General features: G+C 35.6%; 1 protein-coding gene across 1 annotated transcript in view; it reads left to right on the plus strand.

The window, feature by feature from the left end:
• fndc3bb (fibronectin type III domain containing 3Bb) overlaps positions 1–27,065 on the plus strand; it is a 42,106-nt gene that overhangs the window by 10,487 nt on the left and 4,554 nt on the right. The window contains exons 4-23 of the mRNA XM_084398355.1: positions 490–765; positions 3,491–3,549; positions 5,271–5,413; positions 6,064–6,123; positions 6,534–6,672; positions 7,092–7,145; positions 7,691–7,815; positions 8,578–8,752; positions 9,861–9,947; positions 10,800–10,935; positions 11,043–11,114; positions 12,107–12,228; positions 12,329–12,434; positions 14,082–14,260; positions 14,809–14,922; positions 15,518–15,667; positions 17,127–17,413; positions 20,336–20,545; positions 22,246–22,412; positions 24,904–25,031. Of these exons, the coding sequence (XP_084254481.1) occupies positions 490–765; positions 3,491–3,549; positions 5,271–5,413; positions 6,064–6,123; positions 6,534–6,672; positions 7,092–7,145; positions 7,691–7,815; positions 8,578–8,752; positions 9,861–9,947; positions 10,800–10,935; positions 11,043–11,114; positions 12,107–12,228; positions 12,329–12,434; positions 14,082–14,260; positions 14,809–14,922; positions 15,518–15,667; positions 17,127–17,413; positions 20,336–20,545; positions 22,246–22,412; positions 24,904–25,031 (2,789 nt within the window). The remainder of the gene's footprint in view (positions 1–489; positions 766–3,490; positions 3,550–5,270; positions 5,414–6,063; positions 6,124–6,533; positions 6,673–7,091; positions 7,146–7,690; positions 7,816–8,577; positions 8,753–9,860; positions 9,948–10,799; positions 10,936–11,042; positions 11,115–12,106; positions 12,229–12,328; positions 12,435–14,081; positions 14,261–14,808; positions 14,923–15,517; positions 15,668–17,126; positions 17,414–20,335; positions 20,546–22,245; positions 22,413–24,903; positions 25,032–27,065) is intronic.

A 27,065-nucleotide genomic window follows, 5' to 3' on the forward strand; every position in this document is an offset into this window, starting at 1 on the left:
CTACACAAAATTAGTTTTAGTTAGTTTAATTAGTTTTTTTTTTTATATATATATATATATATATATATATATATATATATATATATATTGATGTATAAGATGATTTATTTTGAAAAAATTGCCATATGTATATACATTGCTGCACAAAAATAGTTTTGTGGACTCATATATACATTTTGCGCTGAATATGAATTGTATATTATATATACATATATAATATATTATTTAAAATGTATGAATGTACTACACTAACATTTAAATAGCAAAATTAAGCTATAATATAATTGATTAATTTAACATTTATTTACATTTTTAACATGTATACAACACTCAAATGAGTTTTGTAGACTACAATATAAATTGTATATTCAATATAAAATATATTAGTAATCTTATATATTGTATATATTGTTTAACATTTTCACTTTTACCTTGTGTCATTTGCTTTGTACTTTCTGTCGTGTCATTATGATCTTTTACTTATCTCAGAGATCATCCCACTGTATAACGTCTCCACTTTCATGGGTCATGAGGAGTACTGTAAACCTCCACCCAAGAAGCTCAAACAACCAGTGGAGCGTACAGGTCTAAGTCAGGTGACCAGCTCGCTTTCCAGCAGCTACAAGAACAGCACGGCCTGCACCACCACAGCGAACGGCCATGGAAAGAGCCACAGCAGCTCTGGAGGAGGAGGAAGCCCTGGCAACAAGAGGCCAGATCGAAGAGCCAGAGGAAGCCCCAAACACACAGACACCGAGCCACAAGGTGGGCTAAGTAGACGTCTAAATTAAGAGACATCTTGCTGATTTTGTTCTCATGCCTCTGTAGTATTTTCATACGTGTGGGAACAGCTGAGAGCAAAAACAGGATATTTCCAGTGTCAGCTGCACTCAAATAACAGCAGTCAGAGCTGCTGACTTTTCAAGATGAGTCAACAAGCTTGAGTCCACATCTGTTCACTTTAAAGCCTAATTTCTATGAAGCATAATGGGTCTTTACCTCCAAGCCTTTATTTTTGAGCTTTTTTATCAGTGTCAGCACTTACTCTGTGGTGTGACACACATACACATTGGATAAACAGTAGATAGTACAGGAAGCAAGTAGGAATATGGAAGAGTGCCCACTACTGGTGAAATGCAGTCAGTCACTTGAATGGCATAGGCTGTGTTTGGAATAATTTATGCTACCGTTCAAAAGTTTGGGGTCAGTAGGATTTATTATTATTTTTTCTGAAAGAAATTAATACTTCTGATCAACAAAGTTGCATTAAATTGACCAAAAGTGACAATGACATTTATAATACTACAAAAGATATTTCAAATAAATATCTTTTGTATATAAAATATCTAGTTCTTTTGATCTTTCTGTACAAAGAATCCTGAAAAAAATGCATCACGGTTTTCACAACAATAATTAAGCAACACAACTGGTTTCAACATTGATAATAGTAAGAAATTTTACTTGATCACCAAATGAGCATATTAGAATGATTTTGACATATGCATATTTTACTATATATACTGATGATAACCTTCTACATTTTCTAAAATATGCAGTATACAACCAGAGCACACTGCAAATATTGTATCCCACACAGCAACTTAACCTTCCGCTTCAGTGTCTTTTATATAATCTTTATATATTTATTTTATACATACTTCTATTTGATATTTTCAAATTGAAATATTTTAATGTATCTTAATTAAAGTGACATTTAATTACAAACAGTTAATAGTTAAAGATATATGCTATAACTATTAGGGTCTAATTAAGTATTTGTGAGTCTTTCTGATTGATTCATTAAAAATAATGGTCACACTTTACAATAAGGTTTCATTTGTTAACATTAGATAATGTATTAACTAACATGAACTAAAACAAGCAATACATTTGATACTGTATTTGTTAATCTTTGTTAAGGTTAGTTAATAAAAATACAGCTGTTCATGTTACTTCACAGTGCATTAACTAATGTTAACAATTACAACTTTTTTAAATAATATACTGTATTAGTAAATGCTATAGATGCTGTGGCAAATCAGAAAACGCTGTTCTGAGGAAGAACCGGTTCTTGATCCCCAACCTTAGTATTCAGTATTCATTTGAAGTATGTAGTATACAGTAAGCTTGTATTTCATTGAGGATTCCAATCAGAGCTGTTCTGGGATCAGATGGTAGATGAATGTGCAATACATGTTGCATCAGATGCAGTAGATTCCATATTTCCTTTTCTTTCATCATTCCTTTTGAAAACAGCTCACTCTGTTTTCCTCTGTGTTCTTTAATGTCTTATCTTACCCTGGTCTTTGTTCTTGCGAACCTCTTGTTCCCATGCCTCTGTGTCTGTGTGTGTTAAAGAGAGAGAGAGCGTGTGTGTCTAGTCTGTCTGTGGCAAAACCACAGCGCATAATGAGATGCAGATCTTTTCTTGTCTGAAGTGATAGCACAAGGCTGGACCTTGTTAAAATGCACAGTCAAAAGGCACTGCAAATTAAAACAAGAGAGGGGAAGATGAGCGGTTCCTGTGAAGAGTGTCTGAGAAGAGACTGAAATCTGGCTGAAATGCGTAACGTCAGAAGTTTAGACTTGGTCTTCATTCCCAGCGGTGTTCAGGACTTTGAAGCTGTAGCTTTTTAACAAACTACTCATAGTTGGAAACTAATACACATAAACTAGGTACAGTCAAGCTAGCATTTGGAAAAGGTAGCTAGATACAGTAATATATATGTATATATATATATATAACTTTTAAAGTATCTTACTGACATTAATCAGTGCAGGAAAATTAATCATTGAATTGTCTTATTTAAAAAGTGCATTCAAATATACCATTTAGCAAAATGAATCACTTTTGTACACACACCATTGGTAGACATATGCAGTACTATATTAAAATTTTTTTTGATGATTGTGAGCGTTCTACTGAAAAATGTAGTTTGTAGCATTACTGTATTTACTCTCAAAGTTGTTTTCCAACAGTGTCGTGACTCTTTATTAGAATCCGATGAGTAATTCAAGAGCACTTTGACCTATTTTGATTAATTTTTAGTCCATACATGGAGTGGAATCTCTCATGTTTCCATTCTCTCCATTTAAAATAAAGAATCCACTGAAAACATCCTCCATTTCCCAATCCCATCAACATCTTGTTGGGGGGAAACCATAGAGGTCAGTGTTGGGTCATGTCGCCATGACTTCATCGCAGTGATGACTCATTGCAGGAGCCCCTTGGGCCCCTTAAGAGCCAGACCTATGATCCTCACTCGACCAACAGCCACTTTCCTTCCCGCCGCAGGCCCGCTCCAACAGCTCCATCCATCAGGACGTCTCTAATGCCCCAGATCTGTGTCTCTGTCTGCTGATACTGAATTTATGTTCTTTGCGTTTCTTTCTCTTTTCAAACAAGCATGAAGATGTTACAGTCACACACAAACTCTGATTTATGACTGATAGGAGACGTCTGGCTATATTCAATCTCTTTTCTGTGCAGATCACGATGTGGACACGAGACGAGTTCAGGCTGTGCCATCAGGAATGGACAAGCCCCAGGTGGGTGATTCAAAACGTGTTGTCTCACAAATCTCCTCTCGAGCAGCAAATCGAAAAGCTTAAATGTCATAATTTCACGCTTTTGCCCGTGATTGTTTTATTTGTCCTGCAGGATTGTCGCTCCACTCTAAATATGTTATTGCTTGCCAAGTGCTTCATATTAGAAATATGAACATAATCCTAAGTATTATGATTTACATTTACGCATTTAGCAGACGCTTTTATCCAAAGGGACTTACAAAAGAGGAACAAAACAATTTGTCAAAGACAAAGCAAAATTCATTATGTACAATACCAGGTTTATTAGACAACTAGATTTGGATGCAAGCTAGAAATTGAAGTTTTGTTTAATTGATCATTTAATTTAATTAATTTTTTTCAGTGTTTGTTGTTTCTGTTCGAGGTCAGTTTGACCCCTGCTAATACACACTATAGAAAAATACATATTATTATTTGATTATATATTATTATTTTGATCTTTTTTTTTTATTTTAATTTTTTTTTATGATATATAATGTATATTATATAATTAGATTTGTATTATAATGTGTGTGTGTACACACAGTTGATAGTGTGGTTTTTGTGTGGTGGACGATAAAATTGGTTTATAAAAATTTGACTTGAGTAATAACCTGGGATCAGATTGTCAAAAGGTGGCCTCTTTTGACTTGGCAACCATCCAGAACAACCTTGCTACCTGCACAGCAACATAAGACTTGAAATGTAAGGATTGTTATTGTCTAGAGGTGGTCAGAATGAAGCACTTCCGTTTACGTTCACGAGGGGGCAGCAGGAGTTAATGAATGACTTAATGGTTCACCTCTCTTCATAATCTTCATCACTTTCTGTCTGTAGAAACACATTAAATGTGCATTCAAGGTTCAAAATGTGACGGTAACATACAGGGGCCCAAATTATTTAAAATATATGAATGTCACAAGTTATAGCACAAGCACAATAAGGTTTTGTAAGGTTTTAAATGATGAAACACAAAATATACTGTTCAAAATAAAGATTAAAAAGCATTTGGACTTGGTTTCAAATGACAGTGAAACCTTTTATAGATGTGATGAACTGCACCTGTTTGATCTTGAGGCAAACTGACTTCATATATCCACCTTGGGAGCAGGTATTTAAAGTGTTTGTAAAAATGGCTCAGGGTCCTGAAAACCCTAATTCTTTGTAAATGTATTAGTTCAAGGTCAATTTGACCCCTGCAAAAACAAAACGGTAGAAAAAAAACAAAAAAGCAACCTGAAGTAAACAACTGACAGCAATGTGCCTCTACAGTGAGTACGCCTGATTAATAAATAAAAATAATACTAAATAATTTAATTTGAATGCAAAATGGAAAGTATTGGGTAAATAGTCTGGTTTGCCATGGCTGAAGCCTCTTCAGTCGCAGATGTTTTTGTTTTGTGACTAAAGAGTCTCTCCGCTCTGAGCGACTGTGAAGGACGTAAGCTGTAGTGTGTTCTGACTGATGCTTCATTCTCTGGAGATGAGCCTGCAGTAGCCTTGGCACCCAAATTAACCACTATTTACAGCTGCCTCGATTTATTGATGTACCCGACATCATAAATAATTTGAAATTAGAATTCAAAGCCAGCCAGCATTTTATTTTGGACTTTAAATCTTCCAGGCTCTTTTCTAAAAAAGATGTTTCAGACTTGTTGTCAGACTCTTTAACTCTTGAATGTGTCTTTATTTTGGCTCCACAGGTGTCTAATGTACAGTCCCACTCCGCACTTGTGTCGTGGACTTCTGTTTTCTTACCGGGATCATCTGGACGGGTCCCTTACTGTAGTTACGAGCTCCAGCTCAAGGACAAGGGCCGTGACGGGAAATACAAGGTTGTGTACAGGTAAGGCCTTTTTTAACATCATGTGTACTGCACTTCACTCTTGACAAATTTTTTTTTTTTTTTGATTTATTAGATCTGCACGATCAATCGTTTTAGTTCAAACCCCTCATGATCTTATTCCTAAATTCCAACAATTTGGATGGGTCTATCAAACCTTTGAAAAGTTAGAACATTCAAATGTTCGTTTGCGCTGCCGGCTGTCATAGGTATTAAACTGCTTCACAACCACACACTATCATTTCATTCAAAGACGCTGATTCATCCAGTAATGAAACGAGTCTTTATGTGTGTGAGTCATTAATCATTCATTCAAACCTATTTTACAAACAACAACAGTTAATTTAAATGAATTAAATTTATTTAAATAGACTGCATCAATTACGTAAATGACATGCTATTTTGTTTAGTTTTCTATTCAGATGTTTGTGATTCTCAATATGATTTATGTTTTTTTCTTTGTTTATTAGTATAGTTACATAACAATCTTGTAATCTTCCCCATGTGGTTAGGAAATTAACCTTATGTACATCTATAGCTTTCTTTTTTTGGTCCCCAAAGCAAATCATAAAGGCTATTATGAATTGATTTGAAAGCTGAAGGAGGTTTTTACGGATGCTTCATCCATCTACTCTCACACATCTTTTTTTCAGTGGTGAGGAACTCCAGTACACCCTCACTGACCTCAGACCAGCCACGGACTATCACATCCGGTAAGAATAATGTTTCATATTTGCATATATTCATCTAGCACACACTTTTAACCGAGCGACGTACAAATGAGATGAAACGCTCCATTAACCGAGCACTTTGAATTTCATTCGAGTGCTGAAGAGAGGTGAATGTCCTGATATCTGATTAACAAGACTAAATGAAAGATAATGAATGCGAAAAAATGGATTTGTATTTAAATGTGAATTTGTGCCATATCTAAAGAGCAGAGTGGCACAAAGCGTTCTTCTTGGATGCAATTACAGTGGATGCAGCATTTAAATACATTCATTGTTATCACTAAATGATTAATTTAAGTTGGCAATAGCTGATTTTTCTGCGTATTTGTTGAACGTGATGATGATGAATTACTCTTGTCCTCATTTGGAAATTCTCACCATGTGTTTTACAGAGTAAGCTCGGTGTGTAACTCTGTCAAGGGTCCCAGTTCGGATGCGAGGGCCTTCACTACCCAGAGCGCCCCTCCTGAAACCCCTCTACCCCCCAGACTGTCCCATCGCACCAAGAGCTCCCTCACATTACAGTGGAAGGTACGTTCTGTATTATTGTGCTGAGTTGCTACAAACCATTAAAACTTGAATGGTTGGGCTTCTGAACTTTATTACTTGATGGTGGAATAGTCTGATTATTGATCCTGATTATTATTATTAATAATAATAATTAATTTGTAGTTATTTATTGATCATTATGTCTTGCTTCATGGCAAGTAATGCCTCACAGTTATGTATGACCTCTCATCAATATTGACTTATTTTGTTTATTATATTGTTTAATTGGTAGTATATAATTATATATCATATATCATATTTTGATCAAATAAATGCGTCCTTGGTGTGCATAATGTAAAAGACTTCTTTCAAAAACATCTAAAACTCTTACCAACCTCAAACTTTTGAATGATAGTGTATACTGTGTATAACCTTTTTGTAAATTCTCATTTTTATTGCAGCCCCCTGTGGACAACGGCTCAAAAATCACCAATTACGTTCTAGAATGGGATGAGGTATGTGCCGCATCACCCGTTTAAATTTAATTTGGTAATATCCTGAGTGTGTCATCTACCCCTCAACCATTCAGTTGATTTCTCTCTCTCACTCATTTCCTCATTATTTGCCTTAATTTTTTGCAATGGCTGTCAAATGTGTTCCCGTCCCTATGGCATGAGATGTTGGTCCTGAGGAGACTAACGCTTTAACCGACTGTTCTGCTTTACACCACAGACTGTCTACTTTATTTTCTGGCTCAATAAGAGTTCATTAAAACTCCTCAGCTGTGGCTGGCAGCGGTTCCTCCCCCGCAGAATCCATCCTAAATACCTCTGCCTTTTAATTTTAATTAAATTCTGGCTCCTGTTGTTGTGACGGTTAGCACAGCTTCCAGCAGCAATTTTGTTTTTGTTGTTGTTCTTTTCCATGTAAAGAGTGTTCTGTTCTGGCACAGCGTATGGCTGCTGCTGGTCTTTTCTGTGTGTTTTAAGATGTTTATTTTATGCTTGTCATCCTATTTGTCTTTCCTAACTGCATCGTTTAATCCTTGTTGCTTTTTCAGGGGAAAAAGAACAGCATTTTCCGTGAATATTACGTCGGACACCAACGACACTGCAAAGTAATGAGGCTGTGCCCTGCTGTCGGGTACACGTTTCGAGTGGCAGCGCTAAATGATATTGGCACCAGGTTTGTTTATTTGTCTGTATGTCATTTACACAAAAAAATAAAATAATTTTTTTAATTAAATTAACCAGTAATACATGTTTTATTATGTTATTTATTTATTTTTATTTTATATAAATATATATATATTATTATTATTATTATTATTATTATTATTTTTATTTTTTATTTTTTTATTATTATTATTTTTTTATTATTATTATTATTATTATTTTTTTTTTAAACCCAGTAATACATACCATGTGTTTTTGATGTTTATTAGGATAATTCCGTTGTTCTTTGAAGTACCTTGGAGTACTATCAAAAATACCATGGTAAATGAATATAATAATCTATCAGCAATATAGAAATATTTCCATCTCATACCTCTATTTATCATGATACTGCCATAGTACTTATTTCTGAGTTATAAATTTTTCTGGTTATTTCTGAGGTTTAGGTGAAATGTTGTTTTGTTTTTTTGCAATAAATCATAAAACAGTTTTTATAAATATAACCCACCAGCATATGTTCTTTTGGTTGAATGCAATTTAGTAGAATTTTGGCCCTGTGGTGTCCTTGTGTTTAATGGCGCGGTAAATGAGAAAATTCTCCTCACTACTCACTGTGAGTGGCGGCAGTGTTGTTTTCCCAGGGGAAAAAGCCCAAACAATTTATATCTTTGTGCTTCTCGCACGCTTTGATGAGACACGGATATGTTGTATAATCTTTATAGGATGGGAAAGGATGGGATTTATTACTGTTTACTGTTTTCTTTTTCTCCAGTGGGTTCAGCACAGAAGTCGTCTTCTACACCACAGGAAGTCTCCCACAGATTTCCTTGCCTCCACGGCTGGTAAAGGCAGGTCCGTCCTGGGTTACGCTGGAGTGGACTCGACCAAACAGCTGCAGCGCTGAGGAGGTGGTCACGTACACCCTGGAGATACAGGATGAGACCAAGGTGTTGAACTCAGCCCTACCATACGCATCCCATAATCCCCCTTGTGCAGTAGTTATTATGGCTTTCTGTTGCCATCCTTTTCACCACAAATTGGCTTTCTCAGTGTTGAGGGAATATGACCGCTAATAGACAGATCAGTCTTTTAGCTGTTTTTTCTACCTCACTGGTTAATCACCTTTGCCCACAGTTGTCAGAGTAACATGGATCGACTCTTCTGGATCCATGAGCCATCCAAATATTTGAGCGAGATTTCATGCACATTATTTTTTTTATAATATAATACATTTAAACCTCAAATTTGTTAGGAAATAGGCTTATTCTATGATTTTCTATTACATTTTAATGTATAGTTTTAATTGTATTATTATATAATATTAAATTTATAATTCATAGATTTTTATATAATTATATGTGACCCTGGACCACAAAACCAGTCACAAGGGTAAAACATTTTTTAATTGAGATTTATACATCATCTGAAAGCTGAATAAAACAACTATTTGAAAATCTGGAATCTGAGGGTGCAAATAAAATCGAAACATTGAGAAAATCGCCTTTAAAGTTGTCTAGTTATGTTTGTGCTTTTGGTGCATCCACTCACAAAAATATTTTTTTTATATATTTAAGGTAGGAAATTTACAAAATATCTTCATGGAACATGATCTTTACTTAATATCCTAATGATTTTTGGCATAAAAGAAAAATCGATAATTTTGACCCATACAATGTATTGTTGGCTATTGCCACAAATATACCCGTGCGACTTGTGACTGGTTTTGTGGTCCAGGGTCACATATAGTATTAATTAATGTCATGAAACATGCAACAACATCTGCTACCTATTTTACCTTCGGATTTGGACATATTTTAGAGTGAAACAGGATATTAATCTAGAAAAAAAATTAGGACTCTGCTTTATTTTGTCCATTAGTATTTGATTGCATCGTAAACAGAAGTGTTACTTACCAGATTGGAGGGAAGGTTTTGAAAATAAGAGGCACTGGTTTGACAAAAACAAATTGTGGTGTTAGTTTGGGGTGGGACTAGCTGGAAATAATTGTTCCATACTTCACTTCTTGACATCTAAAAAACAATGTGTTTTTGGCAGGGACTGGACTTCCAGGAAGTTTACAGCGGTTTGGAGCTGAACTGTAAGTTGGAGTCCCTAAGAAGGAACACGCTGTACAAATTCAGGGTGAGTGATGAGTTTTCCAGCACAGAAATCATAAAATGTCTCATGATTTTCAATTCATGATTTATTTTATTCACACACAGAACCATACGCACGTAAACAAACCATCCATACAGGTGTTTAACTAGGGTTCTAGAAATCACACGTTCCTCGGGCACTTTTGCTTCCTCATTTCCTCCTACACCAATCAGGCAATTAGCGATAATCTAATGAACTTTAGTTTGTCCGCTAACCTGGAGCTGTTTCTCAGATCTAGCAGCTGTTGTTGGGGGAAGGTGAATTGATTTCCTGTGGTGTTGCGTGTAAAAGGCTTTTACTCTAATCTCTGAGAAAGCAGAGAACACTGCGTTATTATCAGGGGAGAAAGGTACTTCAGACAAGATTTTAAATGCTGCTCCCTGCGATGCTGTAGGAGATTGGGACACAAAGCAAATGTGTCCTGAAATCCTCAAATGTCATCTTCGTCATCCTCTTTTCAGTCTGAAGTCATTCAGATCTCTCAGAGATGTTTGGAATGAAATAATAGAAGCCTGAGTACAGTATAAAAATATAGATCTTCTGCATTTTTAGTCAGTAATTAATACATTTGGCTGTCAAATCCAAAAATCTGAAAAATTGTGGCTGGTTTTACTTCCAGTTCATTCATCACACTAGAAAAAGTTGAAGTTAAGCACATTTCATTGTGGGATACGCAATAATACACTATCGTTCAAAAAGTTTGGGTTCTGTAAGATATTTTAATGTTTTTGAAAGAAGTCTCTTTTGAACGGTAGTGTGTGTATATATGTACATACAGTGCAGAAATAGCTGTATGCATGCTTCCCCTTGTGTGATCTTCTTTACTGTGACCTACAGCTCATCACTTGCAGCGGTGAGTGGCGCAGTGCACCAAGCTCTCTGCTTGTGTGTAAGACCACCCCAGACAGACCCGGACCCCCTGTGAATCCTGCAGTAAACGCAGTCACGTATCACAGCTTCTGTGTGACGTGGGGTAGGAAATCATAATCAATTTATGTTTCACACAGCTTTTTTTTTTTTTTTTTTTTTTGTCCATTTATCATTACATTCTAACGTCACTGTTTTATATAATTAAATCAGAACCTCCACAAGATGATGGTGGATCTGGAGACTTGACGTACGTCCTGGAGACATCAGAAGGGAATTCTGAAGGTATTTCTTATTGCAAACGGGTGAATCTGATGGTGAATGTCCACGTAGCATTTAACCCCAAAAAATGAAAGAATATTATATTTGTAAATGATAAATTTAAATGTATTCATATTTAAAACTTTATTTTTTTTATATTTTTTCAAAACTTTTTTTCAAAATTATGGATTTTACAATTTAAAGAATATATTATTCTTTCACATTATTTGTTGTAGATTATTTTTTGATTTTTTTTTGTAATGTGAATTGAGGTGATAAATGTGCTTAATTGAGAGAGATATAAAATTATATAAATATATACAATTATTCAAAATGAACACTACAGATGGGGTTAGTAAGATTTTTTGTTTTTTTGAAAAGTGCCTCTTATCAAGGCTGCTTTTATTTGATCAAAAATACAGACAAAACAGTAATTCTGTGAAATATTATTGCAATTTAAAAGAACTCTTATTTTATTATGCTTTTAAAATTAATTTATTCCTGTGATGTTTTTGAAAGAAGTCTCTTATACTGGCCAAGGCTGCAATTTATATTACAATTTTTTGTTTCTTTTAAATTTATTCCTGTGATGGCAAAGCTGAATTTTCAGCATCATTACTCCAGTCTTCAGTGTCACATGATCCTTCAGAAATCATTCTACCAATCTGATTTGATGATCAAGAAACTGTTTGTATTATCAATGTTGAAAAGAGTTGTGCTGCTTAATATTTTTGTAGAAACTGTGATAGATTTTTTTTTTATTAATATAAAACAAACAAAGCGTTTATTTGGGAATTTGATTTTTTTTTTTTTTGTAACAATGTTAATGCCTTATTGTCAATTTTGATCAATTTAATTCATGCTTCTTAAAAACATTCTTACTGACTCCAGATTTTTGAACAAAGTCATTTTATTTCAATAATATAATTTAGATTTTGATGTGAAATATGCCTGTGATATGTTTTTGACAGGTTCACTGAGATAGATATGTACTGTATGAATCTGTGTTTGTTCAGCAGAGAGGCAGTGGGTGACTCGCTATAGAGGACCAGAGAGGAAACATTTATGTGAGGATTTAAAACCAGCAACAAGCTACTCTCTGAGACTCAGCTGTGTCGATGTGGGCGGACAAAGCCAGGTATGAGAACCAAAGTGCATTAACTGATTTTCCAGGCTGATTCATTAGATAACATTGTACCCCTTGTGTTGTATATTGACTCGTTGTATTGGTTGTTCAGTACTCGGATGACTTGACGGCGCGCACTCATATTCCGCCCCCTGGCCGCTGTCGACCCCCAAGGATCATGGGTGATGTCAAACACAAGGAGCTGATTTTGCAGTGGGGTGAGGCTCTTATTTTTTCTTTTGATATCCTTTTTTTTTTTTCATCTTTACCTATCTTTACAATCTTCAAGTCTCAAATAAAAAGAAATAAACAGATTATCTAAAACAATAGTTTAGCATTTGTGGCATAAGAGCCCCAGACCCCACCCCCCCAATAGGTATATGACCACAATATGACCCAATATCAACAAATCTCTTGATCCATTTGGAAAGAGAAATTGAAGTTAAAAACAAGTTAAAGTGACACTTGTGTGCTTTTAGACTAATTATGTTTGTCTGGTGAAATAGGCAGAGGGTTTATAGTTATAGAAGTCCAAATTACCCAGAATGCACCTGGATCAACAGAGCTTTGCATTTACTTTGTGTTGTTCACACATTGCATAACCCTATTTAGTGTGGGTCTGTGTTTGCATTCGTGTGTGTGTTTGAGGGAGCTAGAGGTATAATGCAGTTGTTTGTTAGCGATAATACCCCTGACTCACTGTTTTTGAGTGAAGGTGGGCTCATCTAAGAGGCTGAACACCATCTATAAATAACTGTGAAATGGCAGTGCTGATTTCAGGCATCCATGCTGACTCTTAGACCTCGGACATCAGGCGTGAGCTGTCCTGCATGTTCTCCATCACTGCGATTGATCAGTTTCTTTCCTGTAGCCAGTTAGCCACAGTTGTAGAGGGAACTGAGATCTTGTTTTGGTTTTGAAAGGGCTGGTAGATGGATGCCTTCTAAGATCATCAAGTCATGTGTCTGGGGGACGTGAGCTTAACGACAGTAGGATTGCATTGTGGTTTCACACCAGCAATGTTTTAGAACTGTGGCTCTATACAGAAAATAATGTATGGGTTTCAGCATTGAATGTTTCTCATAATAATGGCCATAAAAGTTTTATTGGATGTGTGCACTATTACAAATTTGTTTTGTCATTTACATGAGGAAAGGAAAGGTAAATAATTTACATTACATAAATTAGCTTTAGTCTACCTGTGTAACTTGTATCAAGCCAGATAGATGTATTTTTTAACAATAGTTGAAATAAAATATTGCAAAACATAAAAAATAATAGTAGTAATAATAGTAATTATTATTATCATTCTTATTATTTCTTTTTTTATTTTTTTATTTTCTGCAATTATAAGCTTTAATTCATTCATAAAATTTCTCTTGTCAACACCTCCCAGGTCATGATTTTTTTAATTATTCATATGAGGCATTCATTTAAGTATTATTTATTTTGTGTGCAATATACAGTCCTATGAGTTATTTATGAAAATAATTCATAAAATGCCTTGTCAACTCACCTCCTGATTATGAGGCATTTTTGAATTATTATTATTATTATTGTTATTATTATCATTTGTTCTGCAATATACACTCTTTTTTTAATTATCCTCCCAAGTCACAATTTCTTTAATATATTTTAAATTAATTATTATTATGAGGCTTCTAAATAAGCTCAGCACTTTTTCCATAACCTGTTAATATGGCCACCAAAACTAATATGTGTGAAACGGTCCTAACGTCGTGGTCATGTGTATTGGACTGGAGTGATGGATTATGGTTTGACTTTTGCACTTTTAAATGATTGCTTATTGTTCTGTCCCTGTCTCTATATTTCTCCAACACACTTTTAATTCTTCGTTTCTCCAGATGGTCCTGTGTGTGGTGAAGAGAGTGAAGGTGTGGAGTTTAGCTTGGAGATGTGTGCAATAGAGGAAGCTTCAGAGCCGGCGGAGGTGTACCGTGGATCTAAAACAGAGTGCACTGTGGGTAATTTGCTCCCTGGCACTACCTACAGGTTCCAAGTTCGTGCAGCCAACAGTGTTGGGGTAAGTCACCTTGTGCACAAAAACACATGACAAAATTACAAAAATCTAAACTAAAATTAAAATTTAAAATATAAAAATAAAAGCTAATTCCAAATATTAATAAATACTATAATAGTTTATAAAAAATACAAAAATAACACTGAGACTGATACACCTTTTTTTTTATTCAAAATATCTATCTATCTATCTATCTATCTATCTATCTATCTATCTATCTATCTATCTATCTATCTATCTATCTATCTATCATTTTATTTCTCCATTCAGGTGGTTTTATTTCACAAATTAATACTTTTTCTTCCCACGTGCCACAATATAAATAAATAGTATATATTTTTAGTGAAGGGAACGTGGCAAGTATTTTAGACATTTTAGCTTTTATTCTCTTTCATAAGCAATGAGTCAGGACAAATTATATCTCAAACAGCCATAATTTTGTCACATATAACAGATTTCCCTCCTTATTGTAGAACCCAGACCATTCATTACCTTTGAGATAGCTAAAACGCTCTAAATCTCAGCCACTTTCTCTCTCTCCTTTTTTCCAGTATGGACCTTACTCTGAATCTGTGGAAATAAGCACTGCCGCTGGCCCCCCAGGACAATGTAGCCCCCCTGCCATCAATGTGACATCACACACTTGTGCTGATGTGACCTGGGAGGTGAGTCTGAAAGAGCCATTCACACTGACTGTATACAATACAGTAAATGATGAATCGTGCTGGTTTTCTGCTGCGTTGAGAAAGAAATCAATTTTCAGAAGCAATCGATGGCTTTGGGACTCGTAGAAAGAAAATTGTTTTGAATTATTAGAATATGTGCTCAATACTGGTGCAGAAACTCCATCCAAACTCGAAAGTTCATCATCGATCACCCAGAAAGTGTTGAAGATTGATTCTTACCAGAGAAAGGTGGCAGATTGTGTCCACGCAAAATGCTTTCTTCACTTCTATCACTTCTTCTCAAAAGACACTTGCTTTTCATGACAAAGGCCCTTTAATGTTTTGTTCACAATGAAAATGAATGTGATTTTAATCCTTGATGTCTCCTGAATGACAAAGATTTCAGTTATTTGCATTCTGTTTGCTGTCTTGAGAGGCTGTTTCATTTATTATTGGTGCGTATGGTGCATTAGCTCTCTTGTGTTTGTCCTGATGAAACCGTGTCAAGCAGGTAATTAGTCACATACTGCTGGGAATATGCGTTTGTTGCTCTCGTTTCCTGGAGTGTAATGCTTGCTCTGATCTCAATCCCCAGAACAATGAGAGCTCTGGGACAGACATTTCTGAATACCGGCTAGACTGGGGACGTGATTTGGACTCTCTTGAAATGGTTTACAGTGGATCGGAAACCTACTTCCAAATCTCCAACCTGGAGGCATCAACAGAATACTGCTGCAGGCTACAGGTAGTTCATGATCTGTTAGGACCTTGACACGTGCGCTCAAACATTAATATAAATTAAAACAAGCCAAAAAGAAAGTGGATTTATTTTATTTTACGATTTTATTTTATTATATATTATTGTTATAGTATTTTATTTTATTTTTTAAATAGATTTATTTTTAATTGCTTTATTTTTATTTATTGTTTGTTTTTTAAATTATGTTTCATATTTAATTATCTGCTTATTTCAAGATATTTAGTGCTGTGAAACGGGTATTAAATAAGCTTTTGCTTTTCGGTATCATTTGTAGTGGTTGACTGCAATTGTTTTTTTATATGCTATATATTTAATAATAATAAATGCAGCATCTACAAACTGTTGAATTTAAAGAAACCTTTATTTGAAAAAAAAAAATCTATTTTTATCTTAGTTTTTTAAGAAAATACTTGAAAATAGAAAATGTACAGTAAACAAAATATGATTTGTTACAGTACTGTAAATTTTAGTCTAGCATTTGCTTGCTAAAATTAACATTTTAGTTTGTGATGAATCAATAGTTCACAGTGAAATGAGTTGTGAATAAATCATCTTCCTAAGTTCTTGCTCAAGGAAACACATTATTCTAATTGTTCCTGAAATTAATCAAGCGAAATTAATCAAGCTCATAAAATTGAGGATAAGCACATTGAAAATGCATGCATTACTCGCTGCTTGCATTATAATTAAACAAACAAGAAGAGTCTAAAACCTTAATCATACAGTGTAAAGAGGATCAACACGTTCTGTTTACAATGTATATGTTTTTGTTTTGTTTTTTTACTTATTGTAGTAAACTCAGCCTACATGCATTGGTGTGTACATTATCATTGTCTCTGTGCAAACTGGTTTTAATGCACCAAAAATAAACCTGCAAATTGTGACTGGAGCTGTTATATCTGGAAATGTTCTGACCTTTCAGTGGTCCTCTTCACATTTAATTGGCTCTGAATCACTGTTTGTGTTATGTAGTTGATGCAAAACAATCTATCAGCACGAGAATGAAGAGAATGAATTTCTCGTTGTACTCTCCAAAATACTCCGTATTAAATACTGTCCTTCCAAATATTTTGACAAACCAAATGCATGATTTTTATATATGGGTCAAAAGATAATCAGCAAAACTGATTATTTACTTTTGAGTTTAAAGTCAGCATGACTCCCTAATTTAGTCTAATAGTCTTTTCCTCCCTAATTTGTGATGTTGATCAAAGTGAAAATTTCTCGAACGAGAATAAATGTAGGGCGGATCTTGATTTTGTCCTTTTGGTATTGATTGGATAGTCGTGGTTTGCTATTAATTGTAATCTCATGTGAGTGACATGTTGTCCTGCCCTTGCGCGGGTAAATCTTTTTCTTTTTTTAATACTGCAACATAAAAAAAATCACAGAATTGTCATTTTTGATTTCATGGTGCCATTTTTTTCTTGTATTCGGTTCATAGGCAGTGAACCAGGCAGGGGCGGGCCCCTACAGTGATCTGGTGACGTGTCGGACCCCTGCAGCAGTCCCTGATGTTGTATCCGGAGTTCACCTGCTCGACCTCCCTCCGACCCCAACAGAAAGTGACTCCTTCTCCCCCTCCACCTGTCTGGCCCTCACCTGGGACGAGCCCCACTGTAATGGAGCAGAAATCACCTCCTACAGCATCTCAATGGGAGACGACATCATCACCACCGAAAACGCAACCTGCCACATTATCAGGGACCTGCTGCCGGACAGCGAGTACAGGTGAGCAAGAGATATTGTTTAACACTTTGTATCTCTTTTTCATCATCATATATATATTTGTGCATTAGCGATGACCGGGGACCTTATTTTCACGTGGTTCTGTTTTATACAGAAGAGTGCTTGTGAGCCACGAGCAGGTCCCTGAATTAGTGTTATTAGCTGTACAAATGGTCTCCACTTATGTCTGGCTCAAGATGTGCTCAGCAAAATTGTGCATTCTGGGTAGATGCAAGTTGTTAGAAGAGGGTATATTTGCTGTTTTTTTTATTTTTTTTATACAAAACCACAGAGGCACCATGGTACTGTGAATGTATCAGATGGTAATACCACGGTACATTGGATATATACTATGGTACTGAATGGCTGCCATATTCATGGACCATGCTGTTTACAAAAATATACATGGTATTACAGTAGTATCTTTCCAAAAAACAAAACAAAAATAAAGGTTCTTTATTTATTTATTGTCGAGAACATGTAACATCCATGGAATATTTCCATTGCATATTTCCATGGTTCTTGGATTATTAAAATGTTTTTCAAATTAAGAAAAATGGTTCTTTTAAGAACTGTTCACTAAAAGGTTCTTTGAGGAACCAAAATGGTTCTTCTGTGGCTTCTTCTGTGTGCAAAACCCCCTTTTTGGATCCTTTATTTTTAAGAGTGTAGTGCTATGGTACTTCTATAAAAAAAATAAAATGAAAACCGAAGTCCTCCTCGTGTAAATAATAGGGATATATTTTAAAAAGGATGATCATAACACATTTGCATATAAAAATTGCTCTATCACATGGTCATAGGGCTAATAGGCTTCGGGAAAGCGAGTCTTTTAAATGTTACCTGAGGTAAAGGCTTTAATTTGGGATGGATGACAGCATTAAATGGACACAGAAGTGACTTCTCCATTGAGGTAATGGACAGTGAAATACATCCCCAATTAATATGCCAAATGCAAATGCACTCGTAATTATCATGAATGCATAATGCTGTATCTCTAATGGGACTAGAGATTTCGATATCCTTCTCGAGCGGTCCAGCTCACCCCAATTGACCCAATGTTACCAAAATGTATATGAATTTCAAAGCATTAGATGACTAAATGTCAAGCCACGTGGTCTCTGAAAACAAATTATGAACAAATTATGCTCAACTTTTGCAATTTTGCAATTACCAACTGGAGACCATGTGATTTTTAAATGGGCGTAGGAATTCAGTTGTCCTTATGTTCACACAGGTGTCCTTGCAACATCACATTTGTTGTAAACATCGCTTTTGACAAGCACAAAGTGTCCTAATGCTCTCTCTCTCTCTCTCTCTCTCTCTCTCTCTCTCTCTCTCTCTCTCTCTCTCTCTCTCTCTCTCTCTCTCTCTCTCTCTCTCTCTCTCTCTCTCTCTCTCTCTCTCTCTCTCTCTCTCTCTCTCTCTCTCTCTCTCTAAAAATATACTACCATTCAAATGTTTTAAGATTTCTTCAAATAAATGCTGTTCTATTCAACTTTCTATTTATCAAAGAATCTTTAAAATTGTTTCACCATAAATATTAAGCAGCACAACTACTGTATTTTCTAAACTGTCATATAATATATGCTCTAAAAATAGGAGCATTTTTAAAAAATCGTACATTTTTACCGTAAGTTTTTTACACGAGCCTTTTTGGTTTCTGAATTCATTCAGGAATTCACCCCACATGGGTTTTGAACATTGTGCGAGACTTTTTAATAGAAATAAAAAAGCTTCAGGTTTTGTATGTAAGCTTTTATAGAAGTTCCACTGAGACCATAAACCGTGTGCATGGTCACACAAAGGTTATTTACAGGGTTATTTATCGGCACGTGATATTTTCTGCTTCCATTAGTCCCAGAAAATAGTATGCTGCGTTTTACTAGTTCAAAACAACTTTGTTTTGGGGGGGGGGATAATCAAATTTTGTCATAATTTCCTCACCCTCATGTTGTTCCAAATGTGTATAACTCTTTCAAGACACAAAAAGAGAAATGTTAAAGAATGTCCATGCTGCTCTTTTTTTTATTCGCAGAATGCAACTGATATATGTTTAGTTTATATAGGTTTAGAACAACATGAGCAGGGCCTAAAATGAACTTTTTGACAGCAAAATACCAGTGAACAATTCTTTATTCCATTTTCGAGACATCGGTTAAACCTACTAGCCTAATATAAATTTAAAACCTTATTAAAGACCAATAAATAACAGTAATAGCACAAACTAATACAACAGAACAAAGCTAGAAATGAAATAAACTGCTTTTTAGGTGCGTATTTCAGGTAGATCTAACAGTAGTTTTCAGGTACAGAAATTGAAGTAGGCCTAATCAAATGTTAAATGTTAATGAATCCTTATTAAAGTTGAAAAAGTTATTCAAACAAGAGCAGTGTGTGATTTATAAAAAATGTTCTTTGCAGCACTGTTCCGAGCATCATTCATGTCGGTTCACGTTTATGTTCTCACAACATTGCATTGTTAGAATTCATAAAATGTTACCAGCCAGGTATTGTAATAACCTTCCCTCTTTTTAGATGTCTTCTGCTAAAACAATTTAGAAATGTTTTTCTGTCCCATGTGCACTTACAATAATTGGATTCTTGGATATCAGATGGGTAACTTCTTAGAAATCCTCATTCGAATGCAAGACCACCCCTTCAACCAGAGTAGATCATTTTCATCTGTGCTAAAGGTCACCGAGCTTCATTTTTGGATGATTTATTCCCTTTAAAGTCACCAATACTGATTCATTGACACCGAGTTTCCTTAGGGTCTGTTGGGTCGTTCAAGTGAAGAGAGATCATTTGAAGAGAATCAAGAATTGATTTTAGAAGTGACTTAGCCTTTTAAACCCTAGGGAGCTAACAACTGTACAAGATTAAAAAGCTTTAACACTTTATTTGCTTTCTTTCTCCTCTCAGCCTGCAGATTCGAGCAGAAAATGAAATGGGCCCCGGGCCCTTCAGTCAGACCCTAACGGTGAGGACGAGGCCCCTGCCGCCCTCTCCACCACGGCTGGAGTGTGCAGCGGTCGGACCCCAGAGTCTCAAACTACGTTGGGGTTTCAGCAGCCGAAGTCAACTCAACGACGACACTACCTACATTCTGCAGATGGAGGACAAGAATCAGAGGTTAGCACTGAAGGATGTGCAAGAATACATATTTTCATAATCAACTAGTCTGAGAGTTGACTAATTGGTCTTATTGAAGTCTTGTATAATTAGGCGAAATTAGATGTATTTTTAGAAAACTGATGAAGCCTTTCATGCAGCGAGGAACCAACTGATTGTGGGCTTTAAATATTTAATTTTAAAGGTACCTTTGTTACCTTTTGGTAAAAATGTTAGTCAGTCTTGCACAGACGGTGAGTGTTTGTTCTAGACTATTAGAAATGACTTGTAAAATTATATAACAACATTTAAGAAAGCCATTTTTTACTTTTAAAGTTAATTATTTTGAATATTGCATTACTCCCTAAAAGAGTACGTTTTTGCTTATTGGTATGGTTGAAATGGATCATCAAAGATCAGCAGCAAAAAGATTAAATAAAAAAGTGAGACTTAATACATAAAGTATATTTGTGCAATTTAACATTAAATTATTGCAGGTTTTAGTAATATGCTGAGTTTGCATTTCACAGTTTTTATTCATTTTGAGGAATACTGAGTGAGTAAATGCTTGCTCACATTTAGTCTAGAACCACAATACCCATCATGTTCACACAGCGCACACAACGCCTCTGCACTTACTCCCGGTTTCTCTCAACATGGAGACAGGAGAGGTGTCAGTCAATAAATGAGAACATTTAGTAACTTGCGTTTACTTTACTAGTTACTTGAAAAAAGTAATCTGATTACGTAACTCTAATGCTTTACCCCCTACCATTATAGTTTTTGGTAATATTTTGAATTATATTTAATTTTTATTTTAATTAAAAATGTTTAGTAATTTTGTTGCATATCATTTTAATAGTTTCTTTTTAAAAATGTCTATATAGTTTTTAAGTTGTAGTTTTTTGTTGTAGTTTATTTAGTTGTTATTTTAGTACTTCTACATAAACTAAATGAAAATGAGAAATGTTGCCTTGGCAAATTTCAAGAAAGTGTTTTTATGGTTTTAATTTTAGTTAACAATAATCCTGGTTCATAATTAAGAACAATAGTCTTGTACTTAACATCAAAAGCTTGGTAATTTTGCTCAAATTATGTAAAATATGTTCTTCATTTGAATATAATTTTTCATAGTAAAGAGTGCGTGTGCGTGTGCATGCACTTTAATTTGTCCCCGATGCACCCGTAGAGCAGGTTATTCTCTCTGATGTAAGCAGATAATCTGAAAAGCACATTTTGTGTTTGTGGGTCCATTAAGGTGGAGTTGGTTAATGAGAAGACTTGATCTCAAAGCGCTGTTGGGAATTAGAATAGGAGACTCAGGGTCATCAAGACCTCATGCCTTAATGCTTTCTCAGAGTTGCTTGTCAACTGACCCACGATGGCTAATTTAGACGCAAATAAAGGCCCGTGTTCTCCCCGGTTTTAAGCTTTCAGCCTCTAGTTCCTCTTCTGAAAAATTTTAACCATATAAGCAGTAAAGTCTGGACTCTTAAATGGAGGTAATGAAGGCCTGCCTGTACCGCGCAATCTTTTCTACCTTCATGCTATTTATTAAAGTGACCGGAACAGCGTTCAGCTATCTGATCTCAAGCCATCAATAAAAAAATTTTTCCATTTGCACTCAAGATTTTAAAAGAAATTCTAGGCTACCAGTTAATTAAAAATTATAATTAATGTTGCTTGTTCATGTTTGTAATACGCCTTCACTATCTTGTTAGGTTTGTGATGGTTTACCGAGGTCCAAGCCACACTTTTAAGCTACAGAGACTGAGTGAATCGAGCCGGTACCGTTTCCGGATCCAGGCAGTGAGCGAGGCGGGCGAGGGGCCGTTTTCGGAGACGTACACCTTCAGCACCACCAAATCTCTGCCACAAACACTGAAAGGTACCACATTTATTATACTTGTACTCATCTGTTGAGCTACAAAAGTTTGGGATTGCTATTATATATACATGTGTGTGTGTGTGTGTGTGTGTGTGTGTGTGTGTGTGTGTGTGTGTGTGTGTGTGTGTGTGTGTGTGTGTGTGTGTGTGTATATATTATATATTTTATGTGTGTACAGTATGTATGTCTGTGTGTGTGTATATATATATATATATATATATATATATATATATATACAGTGAGGAAAATAAGTATTTGAACACCCTGCTATTTTGCAAGTTCTCCCACTTGGAAATCATGCAGGGGTCTGAAATTGTCATCGTAGGTGCATGTCCACTGTGAGAGACATAATCTAAAAAAGAAAATCCAGAAATCACAATATATGATTTTTTAACTATTTATTTGTATGATACAGCTGCAAATAAGTATTTGAACACCTGTCTATCAGCTAGAATTCTGACCCTCAAAGACCTGTTAGTCTGCCTTTAAAATGTCCACCTCCACTCCATTTATTATCCTAAATTAGATGCACCTGTTTGAGGTCGTTAGCTGCATAAAGACACCTGTCCACCCCATACAATCAGTAAGAATCCAACTACTAACATGGCCAAGACCAAAGAGCTGTCCAAAGACACTAGAGACAAAATTGTACACCTCCACAAGGCTGGAAAGGGCTACGGGGAAATTGCCAAGCAGCTTGGTGAAAAAAGGTCCACTGTTGGAGCAATCATTAGAAAATGGAAGAAGCTAAACATGACTGTCAATCTCCATCGGACTGGGGCTCCATGCAAGATCTCACCTCGTGGGGTCTCAATGATCCTAAGAAAGGTGAGAAATCAGCCCAGAACTACACGGGAGGAGCTGGTCAATGACCTGAAAAGAGCTGGGACCACCGTTTCCAAGGTTACTGTTGGTAATACACTAAGACGTCATGGTTTGAAATCATGCATGGCACGGAAGGTTCCCCTGCTTAAACCAGCACATGTCAAGGCCCGTCTTAAGTTTGCCAATGACCATTTGGATGATCCAGAGCAGTCATGGGAGAAAGTCATGTGGTCAGATGAGACCAAAATAGAACTTTTTGGTCATAATTCCACTAAACGTGTTTGGAGGAAGAAGAATGATGAGTACCATCCCAAGAACACCATCCCTACTGTGAAGCATGGGGGTGGTAGCATCATGCTTTGGGGGGGGGTTTCTGCACATGGGACAGGGCGACTGCACTGTATTAAGGAGAGGATGACCGGGGCCATGTATTGCGAGATTTTGGGGAACAACCTCCTTCCCTCAGTTAGAGCATTGAAGATGGGTCGAGGCTGGGTCTTCCAACATGACAATGACCCGAAGCACACAGCCAGGATAACCAAGGAGTGGCTCTGTAAGAAGCATATCAAGGTTCTGGCGTGGCCTAGCCAGTCTCCAGACCTAAACCCAATAGAGAATCTTTGGAGGGAGCTCAAACTCCGTGTTTCTCAGCGACAGCCCAGAAACCTGACTGATCTAGAGAAGATCTGTGTGGAGGAGTGGGCCAAAATCCCTCCTGCAGTGTGTGCAAACCTGGTGAAAAACTACAGGAAACGTTTGACCTCTGTAATTGCAAACAAAGGCTACTGTACCAAATATTAACATTGATTTTCTCAGGTGTTCAAATACTTATTTGCAGCTGTATCATACAAATAAATAGTTAAAAAATCATACATTGTGATTTCTGGACCAATTTTTTTAGATTATGTCTCTCACAGTGGACATGCACCTACGATGACAATTTCAGACCCCTCCATGATTTCTAAGTGGGAGAACTTGCAAAATAGCAGGGTGTTCAAATACTTATTTTCCTCACTGTATATATATATATATATATATACATATATATACACATATATATATATATATATATATATATATATATATATATATACATATACATATACATATACATATATATATATATATATATATATATATATATATATATATATATATATATTATATATATATTATATATTTTTTATATGTATATGTCTGTCTTTTTTTTTTTTAAAGAAATGTATACTTTTATTCAGCAAGGACTCATTAAATTGATCACAAGTGACAGTAAAGACATTTATAATGTTACAAATATTTCTATTTCAAATAAATGCTGTTCTTTTGAACTTTTTATTCATCAAAGAATCCTGAAAATATATTTAGCAGCACAACTGTTTTCAGAATTGATAATACATGTTTTCTTGGGCAGCAAATCAGCATATTAGAATGATTTCTAAGGATCATGTGACACTGAAGACTGGAGTAAATTACATATACTCAAAAATATATTAAAATAGAAAACATTTATTTTAGACAAGTAATATTTACAATATTACTGTTTTTGACTATTTTTGATTCAAAAACAAACAAACATGTAAAACACAAACTAAAAATATCTTACTGATACCAAACTTGTAAAAATAAATAAATAAAAAACCCTGAAAATAGTTTTTTGTTTCTTCAGCCCCAAAAATTGTTCAACTAGAGGGAAATACCTGTGAGGTCACATGGGAGAGTATTCCATCAATGAGAGGAGACCGAATCAGCTACGTGCTACAGGTGCTGGGAGGCAGAGAATCTGATTTTAAACAGGTATGATCCAAACTCCTTCATCTTTTACTTCCTAAACCCACATTGTTTTTCAGGAACTTCGACTTGTTGGAAATGTTTGATACTTTTGTTTAAATGTTTGAGATAAGAATACCATATGGTAGTTTCACGGAAGAAACACTGTCCTTTTCCATGCTAGATTTACACATGGCCACAGTCACAGGAGACGAGCTGTCGATGAATAGAATTCATTTAGAACAGGAAATGGAAACAGGGCTCGAGCTATTTGCATCATTTGCTCTCTGTTCCATTTTATCTGCTTTAACTCATCACAATCAACATTTGAATGAGATTGAGTGCTCCCGTACACACGGTCCCAAAGGATTGATTCAGTTGTGCTGTGGGGTCGGAAAGGCACGCAGAGAGAGGGAAACATGTTATCAGCACGATTGGGTCCATCCAGGTGTACAGTCGCTTTTGTTGTGAACTGATTTTTGTTACGCCACTTCCATGGTGCAGTAAATACATTTGAAATCGTCTGGATTTATTCATTAAAATGAGAAAACGCACTACCTCCTCCTTCACATTTTCTGTCCTCTTCTCCAAAGGATGCGTCTTTTTCATGAATATATGTGGTTGAATCTCACAAAGGTGAGAAATTGGTTTAAAGTCATTTTCCTACCAAATTCTCATTACTGTAACGTCAAGTCACCTTCATTTATAATGCACTTTATATAATACAGATTGTTTTAAAGCAGATTCAGAGTGATAAGCAGGAAAAGAATGATTCAATGATGCAAACAGAGTTCATGTCTGCTGTAAAGCAGCTCTGATAAGACTATTGAAATCAGTTCAGTGTGGATTCAGATCAGTTCAATCACTGTGTACAGATCATATATGAAATGAGAATAATTCAGCTATAAAGCAGTCCTGCAGAAAACAGCGATGTCATCGTCCAGCTCAGTTCAGTTCTCATCCAATAGTGTCAGTGCAGTTAAATCAATAATATTGTTGAAAATTAAAGGGATAGTTCACCCAAAATTAAAAATGTTGTCATTACTTACTCACCCTCAAGTTGTTCCAAACCTGTATGAGTTTCTTTCTTCTGTTGAACACAAAACAAGATATTTTAAATAATGTTGGTAAGCAGGCAGTTGATGGGCCCCATTGACTTCCATATTTTTGAAGTCGATGGCTACTGTCAACTGTCTGGTTACCAACATATCTTCTTGAGGGTGAGGGTCCCTTTAAGGGTCCCCAACTAAGCAAGGCAAAAAGCAACAGTGGCAAGGAACCCAAACTCCATCAGGGGACAGAAATGGAGAAAAACCCTCGGGAGAATACAGGCTCAGTCGGGGCAGCAGGTCTCCTCTGGCCAGTGAACGAACAGCATCTTCCAGCAGCTGTATATGTTCATGTAATGTGTAAAATGACTATTATTACTCTATTATACACTCTGTTTATCTATTATTAACTCAGAGGGGAAAAAAAGTCAAAATTGCAGATGTGAACTCGAAATTGTGAGGGAAAACAAATTCTTAATTGTGAGATCTAAAGTCGCAATGAAATTGTTTTATTCCGTGGCGGAAACAAGCTTCCATACTTTAGTGCCTCCGTAGGGGTCTCACTTTTAACGGAAGGGGATTTTTGTTTGTTTGTTTGTTGTTTTGCTGTGAAAAACCGGCACAAATGTAATGTGGATTACTTGATCCTGGAAAGCAACACACTTCCAAAACGTCCTTAAACTTTTTGAACAACTGAGCCCTTGACGTTTCTTGTAATTCACCCTTACGGTCATTCATCTGTTCTAGTAAATTCCTCCTCACCAATGCCTTGCTATATTCATTTTGATTTAAACAAAATGATTCAATAAAGGACTGGAGTTCCCCAGGCAATATATTAGCTTTAATTAACAGTTGAACTGAGCAGCCATTATCCCCCGTTTATGCAAATACCACTAAGGTGTCTTATTTTAATTAATTTTTTCTGCCTGTGCTAGACATGTAGCATTCAAGATTATGTAAATATTTTCAGTGCCTTTAATTAACTGGGATTTTTAATACACAAAAGACTAAT

Source organism: Rutilus rutilus (genome assembly GCF_951802725.1).
Source record: "Rutilus rutilus genome assembly, chromosome: 24".
Classification (NCBI taxonomy): Eukaryota; Metazoa; Chordata; class Actinopteri; order Cypriniformes; family Leuciscidae; genus Rutilus; species Rutilus rutilus.